General features: G+C 38.5%; 1 protein-coding gene across 1 annotated transcript in view; it reads right to left on the bottom strand.

Annotated features, from left to right (window-relative positions):
- LOC131987122 (polypeptide N-acetylgalactosaminyltransferase 10-like) overlaps positions 1-18459 on the bottom strand; it is a 64481-nt gene extending 46022 nt beyond the window's left edge. Inside the window, exons 1-2 of the mRNA XM_059352282.1 lie at positions 18096-18459; positions 1736-1838 (exon numbers count right to left, since the gene is read on the bottom strand). Of these exons, the coding sequence (XP_059208265.1) occupies positions 1736-1838; positions 18096-18254 (262 nt within the window). The 5' untranslated portion in view covers positions 18255-18459. The remainder of the gene's footprint in view (positions 1-1735; positions 1839-18095) is intronic.
- Between the last annotated feature and the right edge of the window lie 555 nt (positions 18460-19014).

The raw sequence follows: 19014 nt of genomic DNA, 5'->3' as shown, positions 1-19014 counted from the left end.
ATCATAAGAGACCAAGAAAATCTGCAAATATCTAGATTTGAACAATGATTTAAATAAAATATTTATCAATATGTTTTCAGTTCATTGAGTAAACTAAGTATTTCAGCTCTAGACTATATAATACAATATCTATGTGCTTATGCTACATGCAATACAGTATACTGTATAGCACTTAGCTTAGATGTAAGGCAAATGTGTACCTTATCACTTTTCAACAACCCTTCCCCACACACAAACATTGTGGAATCTCAGCTTGTTTCAGGAGTGCATCAAATTACACTGTGTGGCATGTTTCATTAGCCACTCATCAATGCACTCCACACAAACACAGAGGCACATGCATGCAGGCTGATCTATAGTCAGAGGAGAGCATCAAATTAAAGTGAGCTGCCTTGTTCCATTAGGCAGAAATGATCTGTCTACATTCCTGAAGGTAATAACTGTGGAAAACAACTCCTCACTTTAATGGCTCATTTCAAAGATAAACTCTCCTACTTAACATTGTGCTTCTCCGTGCATAATAAACTTGTTACATGGATCACTTAAATTATGTTTTCTAGTCCTCCTCAGGCAAATCTGAACCCTAAGAAATATTTTGAAAAATTAAAGAAAGATTATTTTAGACTGAGTCACAGGGTTTTTTTCTGTCTTTTTTCACCAAAAATGAGACATTCATGCATCTCAGTAATGTTTTTAATGGGCAATGCATGTTACACACTTGCCTACTTAGCTGGTGGCATGTGAGGTGATGCAGACAGGTTTGGGTATTGAGGCAGACACTTCAGTATGACTACCGCTCTCTCCAGGAAGCAATAAACCATTCATCCTCAGTCTTTCAATGAGCCTCTCTCAAATATGCTAAAAAATATTCTCAAGCTGTGTCACAATTTCAAACAACATTTTTATCAGCAAGTATTGAGCATAAAGTGTGTTTTTGCAATAGAAAAGTACACCAAAAAGTCAGGAAACATACTAATTATACTTTTTTCTATGGTCCTGTACATGGGCAATATTTTTCCTCAATGCATTGCACAAAGAAAGCAAAGTCTCCACTCGCAGGTAAGATAAATTGGAGCACAGGCCAGAATGTACCTTTTTTATTCATGCTTCCGTTTACAGTTGTACAGTATCTTCTCTACTGATGATTCAACCAGGAGCCCATGTCCATATAAGTGCTAACTATGAGTCACCTATCATTGTCTGCAGAAAAAAAATCAATAGGAGATTTATTTTCAGGAGCCATAAATTGCTCATTCTGCAACTGTATTGTATGATCTTTCACAGTCTCAAAACCATTTGGTGCTCTCGTACAAATCCAGCTCGTTTGTTATTTAAGTACCTAATACCCTATAAAAGCCAGTTAAATCTGTTGCATTTGTAATTTTAAAAAAAGGCAAAGGCGTGTTTCCCACTCAAGGCCTGAGGCTGAATCAATGCTTATGGTAGAAGATTAACTGTGTTTAATTATGAACTCAGAACTGTACTCGCAGCATTGATTCACACTGCTTCTGAGAAATCCACTTGGAAGGAATTAAGAAGAGAGAAAAAAAAGAGTTGAACTAAGACTGCTGGAGTGTGTGTACGTGTGTGTGTATATGTGTGTGTGTGTGTGTGTGTGTGTGTGTGTGTGTGTGCGTGTGTGTGTGTGTGTGTGTGTGTGCCCTTGTGCTAAAACACAGCACATGTTCTAAGCAAACGAAACAGCAGCATCAGCAGCACAGAGTCTCGGCCCTACCTGAACGAGCAGCATCTCTTCTCATTGCTTCGTAGTCGTGCCAGTCCGTCCGCCGCACGCCATCAAGTCCCAACTGAGCAACCTTCCTCATCTGGTTCAACCCCTGAAAGAACACATAGAACCAGACCGTTGTGTGGAATTATATCAACTAGCCTACAAACTTTAGTCAGATCACACAAAAGGTCTTCGTGTTATAACAAGGAAATTCAATTTATGAATGGGGTTTGTGAGGAATTTTTTTTCTTTCTGGGGATGTAGCAGACTCAGTTTTAAGGATCTGGCATGGTGAGTTTCAAAGAGTGAAAGGTGAGTTTTTATTCAAGTGGGATGATGTTAGTCCATGTGGTAGCCAGTTCATTGCAGAGAGGGCATTTCTTCAATCTTGACCTCACTGTATAAAATGACCTGCTGCGACATCGAGGATAATCACAGCCTCATGAGACTTTACAATCACTAGAGACCAAACGCATTCAGAACATCTATAGCTTTTCCTAGGTATACAGTTTGGAAAACAGAAGTGATCATCACCCAATCACTTACAATACAGAAATTTCCAGAATGACCAAAGATTTTGAAACCAAATCAAAGTGTGGATTTTTCTGTGTTGTTCCAAAGATCTTGGTGTATTGATGTAACTTTTTATGAGCATTTTTATCCATTCTCGAAAATACAAAAATTGCCTAAATTCAGTACTAAATGTGTGTAACAAATATCAACCCTATAATTGCAAATAAAAACATAGCTCAACATGGAAATGTTTATGTTCTGAACCTGTATACACCTTATTAGGTTTAATTAATTAAATAAATCATTTTTATTAGAGATTTTTGACCAGAACAACTTGACACACAGTGCTTAGCTGCATCACAAATGAATCTTCAGGTTCACAGCTTTCGGATCATGTACACCACTGATATGTGGCATTTATTGTTGACCTGCTAGCTCCCCCTAAACATCCACTGCTCACAACCCCCCAATTCCCTATAAAAAGGGGGACTAATAATAAGGGGTTAACAAGAAATGAAAAAAAAGTCAAAACAATAAAATACGGAAAGAGATTTTTACTAAATCGTATACATTTGACCAAAGATATTGGTGCAATAAAATGCAAAAATAAAATATACAGTTAATGTTTTTGACAAACACACAAACTTGTAGAGAAACAGACTTTATCTGAATTTATCTTCCTCCTTTCTGACAGCTAAAATCTGTATGAATTTTATTTTTCTTCCTAAAGTGCGCTGCTGACAGCTGGGGGTTTGCACAAAATATATATTATATATTTATTTCAGCATCTAGAAATTGACATTCAGTTAAACTGCTGTTACACACACATACACACCCTCATCACCATAAGCCATTATTCTCTATTCAGCATGTAAATACAAAAGCAGCCATTTATGAAACCCACTCTGCTTTAGAAATTACTTTCAGTGAATCAAGATTTTATAGGATCACAGTGAAACGACAAATCAATTAGCTCCATGGGAGGGTGCAATTAGTTAAATGTTGTTAATACAAGCGACACGTCTGACTGCATGGAATATCATTAACCAGGCTGCTAGCTGATACTATAGTTTAGTCAAACAAACTATGATTGGTGTAATGGGAGTGTGTGTCCATGTGAGTAAAGTACAGACAGCAGCAGCTTACAGATTTCTGACAGTCAGGAGTCAACCAAGGCGGTAGATAGTGTATAAAACATGAATAAAACACTGTCAATATCCCACACTACATTTTACTTGTATACAGTACCTACTTTATACTGATGTCAATACTGTACTGATATTTGTATTTAGAATATAATAAATCAGTATTTTTTTTATTTTTTTTTTGTAATTATACTATGTGTGTGCTGTCGGAACATAGTTGGAAAGACACTTACAAATAAGTTGTTGTTTGTGTTTGCAGCAGTGAGAATTACCTCTCCTCCACTTGTTAATTGCTACGCCTATCAATAAAAACTAAAGGGGTGGAAAATTTCCTGTAAATTTTCAGAAACATTCCATGGGAAGTTAAGTTGGGGAATTTTGGAAATGTTCCAAATTGGAAACTTTCCATGGGAATTATCGGAATTTATGGGAATCCAAACATCAATATAAACATTTTGTTTTGTCATAATTAGACATCCATGCAAAATAATACAATTAAAAACATGACATTTCAACAGATTTATCTGTGAGTTGAACTTCATCAAGTTTAAATTATTTTCATAGAACAACCAAAACATGAATGTTCCATTTCCATGGAAAGTCTCCAACTTTGAAAATTGCGGAATTTTGCAAACCTATACATGCTTATATAATGTTGTCACTTTTCCACAAAACACATAACAACATGTACTCAGTCCACACTTGGAACAACTAAAGTTAAGTTTATGCTGGTGACCCCTACAGCCTGCCGTGGTCATTACACTGCCACCTGTTTCAAATGTATGTGCATGTGGCTAAAAATGACAATGTACTTGAAAGAAATAAAAACTTTGATATTTGTTGTAATTGTGTAATGTCATTTCATTAAAGCATGACTGAATCAACAGTTGACCGATATTATTGGCCGATATTGACTTATGTTACAGATATATCTTGGCAGTTTTTCTCAAAAAGTCACACTCTAAATTTATGAATAAAACATGACTCGGATGAACACAATTTTAATTAAATAGCCTCTCCCCTTTGTTGAAAACTGCCTTTTCTCAATCGGCCTGAATTTGAATGAAACAGGACTGATAATGAGGATAAAAATGCAACCTCCGCATGCAACCAAATGAAGACAAGTCCCTCATAGTGTGATGAAAAATATAATTATATGCAAAAACATGAAAATGTTCACCACAGCTGAGTTTGAGCAGCAGGGTGTGGTTTGACGGACAGTTCTGACTGACAGACTGTCTGGATTTAATGCACCCAGGCACAGAGCTTCAACACCACAGCCATTAGCTTTGATTAATCACGGAAAATCAGCATTTGGTTGTTCAGTGCCTTCTCTTAGAAGAATAACTAGTGGCTAATTACTCTGAGTGATGTTGTTAGTATTGTGGTGAATTCTGAATGATTTGTATGAGGAGGTCATTGAGCTGGAGCAGCTACCATCCCCATTGTGCAAGCTGAAATTAAGGATGGAGATTGTAGAGGCTATTCAGTATTGATTAAGGTGTGAAAGACAAAAGCTCAAAGCACATAATTCAGGCTAAAATATGAGTTTGAGGTTGTCCTAATTTTCTGTTTGTGATAAAGGTACTTAAGGTTTTTTTTATTAAGTATAATTGCCTCTTAATGTTATCCGTCTCTCTTCTTTTTGGTTCATATTTTTTCTCCATCTCTGTATTTCCTATGAAAAGGAACTGTGCCAGCCTCTGTAGAGGACTTTGCAAAGAACACTCTAAGTCCCACAAAAGCTGTTGTAATCACTCAACTCTAATATGCAGGAAATGAAAGTGGACACCAGTGGCACACCCCTTCCTCCCCCCATAGAGGCACATTCATTTTCATTCAATTCATTTCAGTTCAATTGAATTTAGTTCAGTTCACTTTGAATTTACTGTCATTCAGCATCAGAACAGTGCCCATCAAACATCAATGACATTAAAATGCATTTCACTTGCAGAAATTAGAGCCAGACAGATATATCCGTTGACAGATGTTATCGGCCGATATTGGCCTATCAAAGGCATATCGATATAAGTGTATGTGTTGTTATGAAAACTGTTTTTACACAGTATATAATACAGAATGTTGCTTGGCATGATTTAGAAATGGTGCTAGCTATTAATTGTTTTCGTATTTTTTATATATAGTCAGCAATTGACTGACACTGAACAATAATGATGTCTATTTAGCTATTCATTGTATTCCTATTAATTCTTTATTTTCTCCGTTGTCATTTATAGAATTGGCTGACAATGTTATAGTGTTTGTATAATGTATAATAACAACGTTAAATAATATTTTTATGTTTGTTTTATCTTAGGGAGGAAATAGCCCTCTGGACACCTTTGCAGAGTGCTGAAAAAATGTGTGAACAGTCTACATAAAAAAGGTCTATTTCTATTCCAGCTCCAAAAAAAAAAAAATACTATATCGGCTATCATATTGGTTATTCTTTCATTTTAATCAGTATCGGCATTGGTCTCAAAAATCCCATATCAGTCAGGCTGTAATAAAAAAATGCCTCATTACAAAAACACTCCTTACAGATTAGGAGAAGTTGCAAAGGAAGGTCACATCAATTGTCATTGTCACTTTTTTGTTCTCATTAGGATAATAATAATAATAATAACATATCAAAAATGTAATTAAAAAAAAAAATCAGTCAATGTATTGTTCAAAAGATGTTAGAAAACCTAACAAACATTTCTCCTCTGTATCACATCTCACCTGCTCCAACCTCACTAAACAAAACCCCCCAGGGTTGTCTGACCCTTTCTCATCCACCCCAACACTTGAAAAAGATCCAATTCAACTGGTGCAGCAGGTGGGGTAGAATTTCACATAAAGAAGTGAATCTACACTGCTGTGTGTCTGTATTGTGCAGTATAAACCATAACACCAAATACCCACCTCATAAAAGCTGGTGTAAATGGCATTCATGTTGTACAAAGAAGAGGGGACAAAAACAGTAAACACAGTCATCTTTATTCTTCTCTTTGTATTGCTTCCCCTGCCTCCCTGCTGTGTGCTCTGCTGCTACGTTCCTAATGGCCATCATTACAGGGACGAGGCTTCACGCTGCCACAAACAAATTTCAGCTCTGGGCACTTTTCTCCTCCATCAATATTCAAGGTGCAGCATACACTGGCTAATAGGGCATGACAGGAGCTACACCACAAACCATGCAGCCCATGTTTTATCTCCATCAACTATTCTATCATTAATTACCAAGCGCTGTGTCAGATAAGTGACAGGTTGCAATGGAAATTCATACTTTATCAAGCAAAACATTCAGCTTACAGCACAGAGAAAGTGAGCGAGAGAGGGAAGTGGCCAATTTCACCTGCACCAGTGATCACTAATTAACTTTCATGTTGCTTTTTAATGGTCTATTCATCTATTCAGCTAATGTTTGCTGCTTACAAAGTATCTGTCCCTGGGTGGAGATAAACATTATGAGTTCCACTTCAAAGTGTTTTTTTATTGATGGTGGAAGTGGCATATTGCATGAAAAAAGAGTAAAATGGGTTTTACTCTTTCAGCACCATGAACAGAGTTAAAAGGCTCTATTTTACATGCAGTCGACCATTGGCAAAAACCAAGCTCCAGACAGTGATTGCCAAAGCTTGGCTTTTATCTTATCTTATTTTATTTATTTTTTTATATCACACAGCTAAAGCACAAGTCCATTTCAAGTTTTCATTGGGAGCAATCTGCTGATAGACCAAAGGTATTGCAACTGGATTTAAAAAGGTTGAGTCTCAGGTGTCAGATTAGTCATTCCCAACAGTATTACGCTGTGCAACAGCCACACTCCAGACAGCTAGTGCAGTGGGTACAGTTACAGTTGTTGGCTAGAAATGAGAAGCCTGCTTAACTTTCCTTTGGTGTAAAATCAAAAACAAAAAAACTGCCCTGAAAAGCTTGACAGGCACAGCAACAGAAACTACATTTGGTGGAGCTAAGTGAATGTTGCTTTTTCAACTCTTCTCTACTCTATAATGCGTTGCACTTTCAGATTATCTTCAACATTACTTCTAATTCTTGACATATCTGCTAAACATTTTCTGCCATCTCTCTTTGGTTTCTGAAAATGTCTTACATGTCGCACCTGACCACATTTGAAAAGGTCTTCAGCACCTCAAACAATGATGAAAAAGCCCACCACAATGAGCAGAAATGCCATGCTAACCTCTCAGGCATCACTTTTTCTGCAAAGAGTTACCTCATCATGCTTTTTTGGTGGCAGCTTTATTCTCCAGTGGATGTATTCTGGAACAGAGGAGAACCTTTTCTCCTGAGAAATAAGTGACAGCGACATCGGAACAAAAGGCCAACGACCTCTGAGGTCTCACTTGTACCTTCTAAACTTTCTATTAAAGCACAGTGGAAAACTCTGAACGTTGATAAAAAAGTTAAACCCAAGGGTGTTTTAACAGGTTGTGATTTCTGCCCATCCTCCAAATGCTTTCACAGGACTTTCCTTGTTTGTATTTCTCCCTCTATGTTATTTTTCATATCACTATATATTCCAGGCTATATTACAAGCATTCCCAAGAGTATAGCTATGCTAAGTCAAGTCTTATTTGACCTAGCATAGCTCAGCTCTGCACTAAGAGAAATTCTAATATTGCACAATAATTATTATAAAAAGATGACAGCAAGGTTTGATTTTCTACTACTTAGCTTGATTATAGCTGCTGATGGCTTAAATTAATTATCAGCCACAAGCTGTCGTACTGTTGCAAGGCATCATTACTTTGATATTTCTAGCATCCACTTTTGAACAGACAACGCTTAGTTCGATTTCAGCTGCTTTCAGGTTTGTTGTGCCGAACAAAGACGAAGAGCGAACAAGGAGAGATAGAGGACGACTATTGGACTGCCTTTGTTTGGCATAGAGGAAAAGCTGGTATTACCAGCAGTGCAGTCAGTGTGATAAGAACAGAGCTGCCCATTCGTTCTCCGAGGAGGACGAATCAGACCACCTTGGGTCAATACTTCCCTTTTCTGTTTCCTCTCCTGCTGAAAGCCGACAGAAGCTGGGAGCGAGGATAGGAAGCTTTGCTGTTCTTTTTTCTTCCCCTTCCTGTTCTGTCAGATCACAGACAGATCTGCCTCAACCCCCAGAGACACAATTACCTGTCTTTCCTATTTCACCTCAGCCTCTGCTCCTCCTCCTCCACCTTCAGCCACTTCACAGGCAAGTCAATCTGTGCTGGAGGCCCACAAATCCCCGGTTACCCCTTCTAAGAACATGAAACTTCTGCATGCACTAACTGACCTACTCCTGCTTTACTTCAGTGAGAGGCCAGGCCAGAGAGAGATGAATAAGTCTGTCCATTCACAAGTCAGAGCAGTGGCTAAAAAAGGCTGTAGCAGACACACAGTGCAACACATTCCAAAAAACAACAAGTCCTCCAACATAAACGGCAGAAGAGGTTGTGTGTCAGCACCACAAATTACAGCATGTAAGCATGTATTGCGGCTCGCGTTTCACAGCACATATCGTACGTAGAACGATGGTCTGGACCTGAATGAGCCGATATACATGCAGCAACTGGAAGAGATAAGTGTTATTGGTGATCCAGTGCTGAATGTGAATTGTCCGCATGTTCTGTCCTTTGATGCTGAACTTTACAGGCAGCTCATCTGCTACCCACAGGAAGTCATCCCAACCTTTGACATGGCAGTCAACAAGCTTTTCTTTGAGCGTTTCCCAGACTCCATCTTGGAATTCCAGATCCAAGTCCGCCCTTACAACACCCTGAAAACCAAAAACATGAGTATGGAGTATGGCGGCACGACTCGCGGCACAACGGCGCGTTCTAAAAATGGCATACGGTCCAAGGTTGTAGAAAAAGACTGCCGTTTCTGTGGATTTACGTTGTAAAATCACTGACCTTAGGTTTAGGGCAAAAATCTGGTAAGGCGTTATAAAAGACAGTTTAAACAATAAATAAATGTACATAAATGCCGGAAATGAAGTGGTTACAAGATTCACATTGCAATTTACGTAAAAACGTAGGTTACATTGAAAAACATGATTCACGTAACTTAAGTCTTTGACCCCACTACCACCACAGCCTCCAGCTGACAGCGTGAATCCGCCTTTTTAAACTTCACGGTGAAATTCATAAATATAGCTTATTTTTCTCTGCCTGTACACACGACCTATTGACATTGTTGACAGGTGGACAGGCTGTCCAAAAATTAGATTAGGTATCAGGTAATTGGGTATCTGTGTTTTAAAGAAATGTGTTATTTTATAATTACTTGCAGCTCCTCATCTTGAATTCTTGAAGAAAACTTTCTCTCTGATGCCTCCACACTGAACCATGGACTTATTTTAAATAATTCAATGTAATTGATATAAAAATGGTCATTTTATGGGTGAAGTATTCTTTTAAAAACACTCCATTTTGATGCACATGCAAATGCCTAGAAGTCCACTCTCTATGCTGTCTGAGTCTGACATGAGCTCAAGGCAGAGGACCTCTAGGCAGAGGCCCCTGCAGCGAGGCACTCCAAACCCCCTCAAAGAGAGGCTCAGCAAGGCCACTGCACAGTCTATTATCTCCCAAAAGGAGTCATTATCTAGAGTCCCGCTGAGAGGAGAGAGCATGGAAGAGGACCAGAGCGAGGCCAGGACTCATGGAGTCCTCTGCCTCCTCCGGTCTCAGACATTCTGCTCAGATGTTGATGGATTGTGATGTGAACACTGATGGTACAAAATGTTTGGACCACCTGCTGTTTCTAAAGGCAAAATCCAGATATAGGCTCTTTGCGCAAAAATCAAAGAAAAGATCGAGTAAAGGATGAAGACAGGGACATGACATTCTGCAAATGGGTGCAGAAAATGTTACATAAAGCACATATATCTCAGTACGTCAGTCATAACATAGGAGAAAGTGGTTTCTTTCTTTCAAAAAATACAAACCAGGACAAATAGAGAAAAAAAGATTCATATTTTAAATGACCTTATCTACATTCTCTATTCAAACACAACCTTCTGCTATATATATTTATTAATGATATTGCCATTTGTAGCTGGCAACACATAAGTGAACTAACGCTGAAACAGCAATGATGAATAGAGAATGAAGGACAAAGACTAAAAGCTCTGTTTAACTATTCTCCAGGTTGAATCCTCCATACAGTTTGTGTCTTGAGTGATACAAAATGTTTTAAGAGATGAAAAAACAAGATATAAAGTCTTACAGCCTGGTTCCAGATTGATGCACATTGGTTCACATATTTTCACCAATTAATGTACTTTCACATTGCAGCACTCTACTTCTACTTTTGCAAGCTTTGTGTTTGTGCATATCTGCGTGTACACACACACACACACAGTAAACAAACAGCAGCCAAAAACAAAACTAACAAGGAAGAACACTCTAAGAAGTACACACTAAGATGATGAATATACAGCCAGTTGTGTATGTGTACAAATAAACAGAAAGAACCCCACTTACACACTACGGAGGGTAAACAGTTCTGTACATAAACACCTTGAGCTAAAAGCAATCCTGCTATCACCTGCTAACAGCCGACTGCAGAGAGTCTCCCAAATAGCTTAAAGGTTATTAATAAAAGCTGCTGGCAGATACAACGGGGAAACATGCAGATATCGGAATTTGAAGTCATAAATACTAATAAATGGTGATTTTGAAGACATTAAATAAGGTTTTACTGGCTGATTAAACTCTATGCTGCAGAAGATTGAAAACAAAATAAAAAGGTACTCAAGCAACTCCACTCAACTTTTGTAATGCTTATTGGTAGCAACTTTTTTTTTCTTTTCCATTGCTGTCCTGCCTGCTTGCTGCCTCCATAGTGTGAGTAAATTGTTAAAGCGAAGAGCATTCACTGGGAGAACAGGCTACAAAAAGTAGTTCCTCTATGAAAACTTCTGAGAGCGATACCCGCGGATGCTGTTTTTGGAAAGTTCCATTACTGTGGAGTTTTTTAGAAGTAATTTACCAGCACTTTGCAGGGGACACATAATGAAATTATTCTCCGTTGACTTGGGAAAACTGCAGGGGTGTAAATCAGGGGTTTCATCACGACACGATATAAGATCAATTCATTGGACAACAATAGGATATTTGACACGATACAACTTTGATTCAGTCGAATTCAGGGGCCAGTGATCGATATGAGATGACATCATATTTAACACAACCTGTACTAAAATATGATTTTACCATTTATTTCTGAGCTCTTCCAGATATTTAAATGAAAAACAATCGGTTATTATTTAATATAAAGAATAGAAATAGACCTTCCATTTTCTATAAAGTGCCACAGCGCATTTAAGTGCAAATGTATTTTATTGGTCAACTTAAACAGCCTGTGATGATCTTGGACATAAAGGATTCCCAAGATCAGTTTTATTTGTGCTCAGTTTGCTTCTCAAAACAAAACAGGGAGATTGTCAAAATAAAAGCGTACATTAAAGAATATGTGGCCATTGCATCGATGCAGTTGGATCATTCACAGATTAATTGATATATCTATCTGTATTGTTGTATCATTACACCTCTAATAACTGCAGATGTCTCAGAGATGCATTATCACAAAACCTGGGCACAAGAAACCGAAAATATTCTCGTGGTCAGACTCTGAGCAGTAAGTTAGAAAATACATTATTTGGATTTTGGGTGAACAAACCCTGAGGCAAGGGGAAAAAGCATTTTAAGCACCCTTTCACAGGTTTTTGACTTTCGAACAAAGGAACACACAAAAACACATCATGAGCTTTAAGCATGGTGTGATGGACCCGCTGGGGGGTTCAGTTGTAATTTACAGCTGTGTTGGTTCTGCTGGGATCACCGCCTCCACTGGCTCCAGTCCAAACCCATCTGAGCTGTTCAAATAAGCTTCTTATTATCATGTCTGAGGGAGAGGAAGGCAGAGGTGTAACAGCATGGGAAAACTATTCGGCGGACATTAAATGCTGAGCCGTGCTGCTGCCGGCTCAAAGAGCTGCTTCCTGTCCTTCCCCAGCTAGACGCCAAGGCATGGTATCAGTTAAGCGAATGACAGGGCAAGATGCTTTTTTTCCCCCACTGCACAAGGGATGGTTTATATATTTTTCTCATTGTAGTGAAGTTCTAACGTGACAGCAGTAGCATGAAGTAGAGCTGGGCAATATGGACTAAAAGTCAAATCCCAATATATTTAGGCTGAATATCGATATACGATATATATCTCGATATTATATCACAAAGTGAGAGCAAATGTTCAGTCAAAGTCAAATATGAGATGTCAGAAGTAGTTTTATTGAAACCATTTATTTAAGCAAACACAAATACTGTACTGTACACATTTAAATAAAAAATATTTTAAATAAAAATAGCCTATGAAATAAAATAGGCCAATCTTTTTCTGAAATAAATATATTTGTATGAGAAAAGAATAATGAACATTACAAAAGAACTCAATATGACAAACCCTAGTAAGGGCAGCATTTATATATAAAGAAAGAAAAAAAATGTAACTATATTGATATATGCTATGTGGTCTAATTCTATATCACATTTAAAAATATATCAATATTTTATCTATATATCGCCCAGCCCTAGCATGATGTTGTTGCAAATGTCTGAAAGAGATTGGGGTGGATGGTTGGGTCAAAATAGTGACACAACAACAAGTGACCTATTTTATCGTTTAGTTATGAGGACTTGGTGCTTGACGTCATTTTCTGCATCATTACAGTACTCTTGTTTGTGAAAACTGAAACTAAATTAGCATCCCAGATACACATCTGCCGTTTGGGGTCGTCATCAAAGACCCAATTTTAGTGATGAAGGCCATTTCAAACTTTATCTCTTTGTCAGCTGGATTTCTTTTTTTTTTGTTAAGACTGCAGACTACATCTGAAGTCACAATGTAGCAGTGGCAGCCCTGTGGTCTTCTCTCTCTTTGTGTGAACGTCTCTGTCAGCAGAATTCAGACTACAGATGAGTGAGCAGTCTCTGCTTGTTGCTTCTGAGCCAGGATCTATTCAACACGAGGCTACTAAAGAACAGATGTGGCTTACATCGACCCACCTAACCCTACTCCCAGCATCCCTCCGTACTGTACATCTCCTCATCCGAAGCAAGCTTACTCTGCTCTGCTAGGCCTGATTCGCACCGTGATCCACTGCAGTGATCAATGCTCAGTATGGTTAAGAGGCACAAATAAATTGGTTAACACAAAGAGCTGTCAGTATGGTGCTGAAAGGCATTTAGCTACACTGTAGAGAAAGAAAAACCACAGAAAAATCTGGGAAAAAACAAACATTTACAATCTTATAATAAAATGAAAAGTCAACTCGCAGACAGATTAAACAAAGAGCTGCTCCTTAGCTTTCTTTGGGCTGAAATGTTCTACAACTTCACGCTTCTTGCCACAACTTAATCAAAGACAGCTTGTGTTCAACATGCTTTACAATGAGTGCTTTTCATTCAGCTAATTATTCCCCAAACCCATCCTCACTCATTTCTCCTCCAGCCCGACCTGCAAATCAATCAGGGCCCACTATCATCAAGGATTTTCTGATTCCTTGAATGCATCTCACAGAAGATGAGGAATAAGGAGGACAGAGGTTAAAAAAAAATCTTTTTAGTGTTTTATCTGCTTGTTTCTCATATCAAAACAGTTAATAGATGCAGTTTTTACCAAATGATTCCTGCACATTATAGTTCAGTGCCTCGTGATTAATTGCAGTCTCCTCAAAATGACAAAGGGCCGAGCAAGGATGCCTCGTTTGGTAAATGCATTTTCTTCACCTTTGTATCTTTGTTAGGAGGAGTTAAGAGACACAAATGTGGGAGCAAAAAGCCACATTAGGGAGTAGCCCATTTTCAATGTGCAGAGAAAATCATTATAGCAGCAGTTTATTCTCCTGTGTAAGTAAGTGTGGAAGTACTCTTTAAACGGTCAGGTCATACAGAATAATTCCCCACTTAAAACTACCTTGCCACACAGATAGTCTTGGTTTTATTTAAGATACCTGTAACTGAGGTTAGTGTTGCTTTTGATTATTTTTTTCGAAAGTCACCAACCACCTACAGACACCATCCCCCTCTTACTGTGGATATATTTCTCTAGCCAGTGCCGTTTATAGTGAGCCACAACTGTACTTTTCAGATTCTGGATACTTTTTGACACTTGTTTGGCAGGACTGAGTGTTGACATTGGGATCCACTGTTCCTGCTGTGAATCTGAGCCGACTACTGCGATATTGTTCCTTATATTGTATATTCTTCCAGCTAAAATGCTCCAAGGCAAGCGGCAGAAAATATTGCAACCAAATAACAAAGAACACCACTGAAGAAAAGCTGCCTTCTCCTCCTCTCTGGGAAAATAAATCTTTAAAAAACAATATGTATGAATGATGTTCATTTATATTCTATGTTATCTAATACATCACTGGGAGATATTGTGTATGAATGAGACTTCTGCTCATTCTGTTTATATTTAATCCACTGTGATCTTATTCTGATGGTTTAAACACTGTGTTGTCTACAAGCGGAGCAGACAGAAACCAACAAGGGGAAGGAAATATCCGCTACAAATGTCTCTAACAAGACTTATGTGGGAAAAGGCTGAATGGGATAAGGGTATTGATTTTTATCTACTTCAGTGAAGCCATAACATCCCACAGGGAGCACTCAAACACAGAACACAAACACATATTTTTTCTTCCTTTTTCTCATTTGTCCTTTGTTCCATTTGTCTTTTGCTATTAAAAGTTTGAAAGAAAAAAAAGAAAAGAAGAAAAGATGTTTGCAGCCAGTTCCCGGCAGTGTAAAAGAGGTCCTTTTAGAGGTTCTATTAGAAGCCAATGTTGGTGCTACCTTATGTGAGTCGAGCTGCCTGGCCAGTGTGTTTCTCCACTTTTCACCTAATCCATGCTACAAGAACCATACCCACATGACACTAAAATAACTGCACATTAATTTCATGTGAGCGTTGAACCAATTCACAACAACCTCAAAGTCATACGACAATTCCAGTGTCTAAAATTTCACAACTTACAGTGTGACAAGAGACAAACATACCTGGATGCCTCACATCAACAAAACCCTCCATAAACTGGGTCTAATTAGCATAGATATAGCCATTAAACCAATTGTATCAGGTGTAATGTTTTACTCACCAGCCTTCTGTACAGCTATTGTACTGAGGATAGACATAGCAAAACAAAGTGATCAAAGCCACCCAGTGGCAATACAACCCTGAATTTAAACAGGTCCTACTTATGAAACAGGTTCTCCGAATTGGACCACAAAACATTATTGCTTTTGTAATTATCCTGGATATTTTTTCCACATTGGATGCCCTATATATTTGCAGGACGACATCATTTTATACTGCCTTCCAAAAAATCACAGCTATAAAAAGAGACTGTCCTCCCCCATGCAACGCTGCCATAGGTTATTTGAACAAGCAGCTTATTACGACCCATATTTATATTTATTGTAAGGCGATGACCCCTAGTGGCTGGTGTCATTTTGACGGCAAAAGAGGAAGTCATCCGAGGGAAGAGGTCAGGGTGGATGAAATGGTCACAGGAAACAGCTGTTAATCCCCCATGTAAAACTAAAAGGCAACATTGAGTTATTTTAACATAATTACGAAACTTACAGTAACATGTACAGTTCCAGATCGCATGTGTAAGTAAATCACATACTTGCAAACGGAAACAAAGGAAAATAATAAATGTAGTTTAAGTAAACCTAGCCTAGTTACTTTAGTGACTAAACCACACAGACTGATTGACAAAGTTAACCATGTGTATAAAACTGTGAACATTAGGTTGAGGCATAAGAATGAAGTTTTGAGTTCCTGTCGTTGTAAGGTTTGGAGGACTTATATAAAAAAAATTAAGACATGGGGGTCCTGTAGCTTGCCTGGTAGAGCGTGTGCCTCATGTGTAAAAGGCTGAGTTCTTGCCGCAGCGGCTGCAGGGGACGATTGAACCTTTGCTGCATGTCAAAAATGCCCCAAAATATACTCAAAAGACAAAGTTAAGACACATGTTTTTATCCAAAGCACTTTACAACCCACCACACAAGGTGCGGGTCCTTCAGGAGCAATATGGGGTTCAGTTTTTGGCCCTGAGGACACTTGAACAGAAAACCCTGTGAGTGGATGAACCACTACCTCTTCTGATTGATTCCCTCCATCTGCAGATTTTGCTGCTCTAATCCAACATCAGCCAGAGCAGTATTCCCACCCTAAATAACTGCCCTGACATAAAATATGTTTGACAACCTCACAGGATGATCCTGTGATATCATTATATGTCTAAAAAAACCCTGAACAGACCCAGATTTGCCTACCCACTACAGTCCAAAATAACAAAATTTCTCAAAGTTTCTCTTTCAGTTGAGAACTTGGAAATTCTTGAGAGTTTTGAACCACCATTAGAATAGAATAAATATAAATAAGTTCTTACTCTCTCAGGGTATTAAGCGTGAAACACTGTACCAATACAACTCAGAAATGAAGATTTATTATGTAATTAGCCTTCGTGTAGTTGAAATCAGGAGAGATATTACAGGCAATCAATGCTAAACGTTCTCTCAGGATGTCAAATTAAATTAGATCCAAATCTAAAAGCACCTGAGAGTTCATTTACAGCAGTGATACATTAAGTCTTTACAATATATAACACTATTCCACAAAGTAATTCTTAGGAATAAATGACTGAGGACTCTTTCACCAAACATTTCAATAAAAATCACTTGAAAGGGGAAAACAAATATATTTTCACAGTGAGGAATGTTTCCACAAACGCGCTGCAAAAGAAAAGCAAGGACGGCAAACTTGTTGCATCAAACTTGAGCCATTCATCCTAATAATGTAACTCTCTCATTTTTTTTATACTCCATGGACTAGATTTAATCCTTACTTTTAATCTATTGTGAAAGTAACCAGTGGCACGCATAGTTGATCCCCATGGCAACAGCTACAGAGCAGGTGCTGAAGGACAGTAACTTCAATTAAAAAACATGATAATTATCTACAGGTTCTTTTCATGAAGGAAAATCTGAAATTTCATTGCAAAATGCAGTCCATTCAGCTGCAGCACATCACCCTGTTTGAAGCAGAGATGAATAATACCAAGCAGCATGCAAAACTAACAGCACAAGTGACTCTACAGGAGATGAGCTCCTATCCTTTTGCCATTCGATGCCTCTATAGCTGTCTTACGGGGCTGCTGGGCATCTCTTTGCTTTTGTTTAGTCCAGAATTAAACCATAAGCTATACACACGAATGCAATCTTAAACTACGTAATTTGATTAGACATCCCCAAGATTTATCACCGCAGTTTAACAAAACCGAGAGTCCCCTGTTGCCTGATCGCCCTAAAGTCTCGGTGCTCTCCACGGTGCTGATCCCGAGCAGCCCTGGAAATCCAAGACGCTCTCTATGGTCCTGACTCTGCATCTCCCCATTTTCCACGCTTTTAAAATGATTTCTGTCATGATTCCTATTACTTCTGAAGTCTCCTATATGACTGTGTTTTTATTTTAGATTGTCAAATCCTGTTGGGAGCAGAGTTCCTTGAAATTATGAGAAAACAAGGAGACTTTAAAAAAAAAAAATACGAGGCACCTGTGGGGGTTTTTAAGACTCCTAGAAGATACCCAGTTCGAGTAGAAAAACACAAAAGGAGTAGCCTATATAACGGAGATTTGCTAACCTGTATCCGGAGGATGCCGCCCGGACCGTCCACTGTGTTAGGCGAGTTGTCGAACACTCGGTCCTTGTACAAGGACCACAGCCCGACGTTAGGGAGGAAAAGAAGAGCCGCTATGAGCAGCCCGGCGAACTGCAGCAGCCTCTTCTCCTTCCGCCTCATCTCTCCGGGAGAAAGCGTGTGAAGCAGCGGCGGTGGAAACTAGCGAGTCCTGACTCCCTGCTCCTCTAAGCACAGTCAACTTTCACTGACTGACTGGGGGGGGACGGACTGCTTTCAAGCTAGTTGAAATACCCCAGCCGACGTGACTTCCTGGCACGACTTTCACAATAAAATCCCTCAGGCTCAGAAGTTGTTTTGACGTTTCTCAATGGCAGCGCCTAAATGCGTTATTTAAAGTATTAAATACCATGCACAAGTGGCTTTTTTGATGTTGCGCATTTCAATTTCACATTAAGTATTCATTAACTACCCACAACATCGTCATAAAATTACATAATATACGTGCATTATATGCATCTAAAATGTCTTTGCATTCAAATGTCACGTTAAAGTTATTTTGGAACCATGTGAATGTATTTATTTATAGCCAGTATGCAAAGCAAATAATGTTTTCATTCTAACAGTCCATCCATGTTTATCACTGTATGACAAGGTATCAAACCAAATCAAATAAAGCAAAAAAGAAAAAAAAATAACTGAAAAGTCCCGAAATAGCAGATTAAGAGGCAAAAAATAGTAATAATAAAAATGGATACCAGCAGTGTGAACAGCTATGCTTTGTTCATAGCAATTTTAGTTAAAAGGCACATTACCTATTCACCAACGTTAATATGTGGTACAAAAATAAAGTCAAACCCACGTGGATATGTGGAGGTCTCACATGCACAATTACATGACAAAGGAACTCACAGCAGGCAGC

This window comes from Centropristis striata, chromosome 15 (assembly GCF_030273125.1).
Source record: "Centropristis striata isolate RG_2023a ecotype Rhode Island chromosome 15, C.striata_1.0, whole genome shotgun sequence".
Lineage (NCBI taxonomy): Eukaryota > Metazoa > Chordata > Actinopteri > Perciformes > Serranidae > Centropristis > Centropristis striata.
The sequence above is the reverse complement of the archived record's forward strand: the minus strand, read 5'-3'. Positions and strand labels throughout refer to the sequence as shown.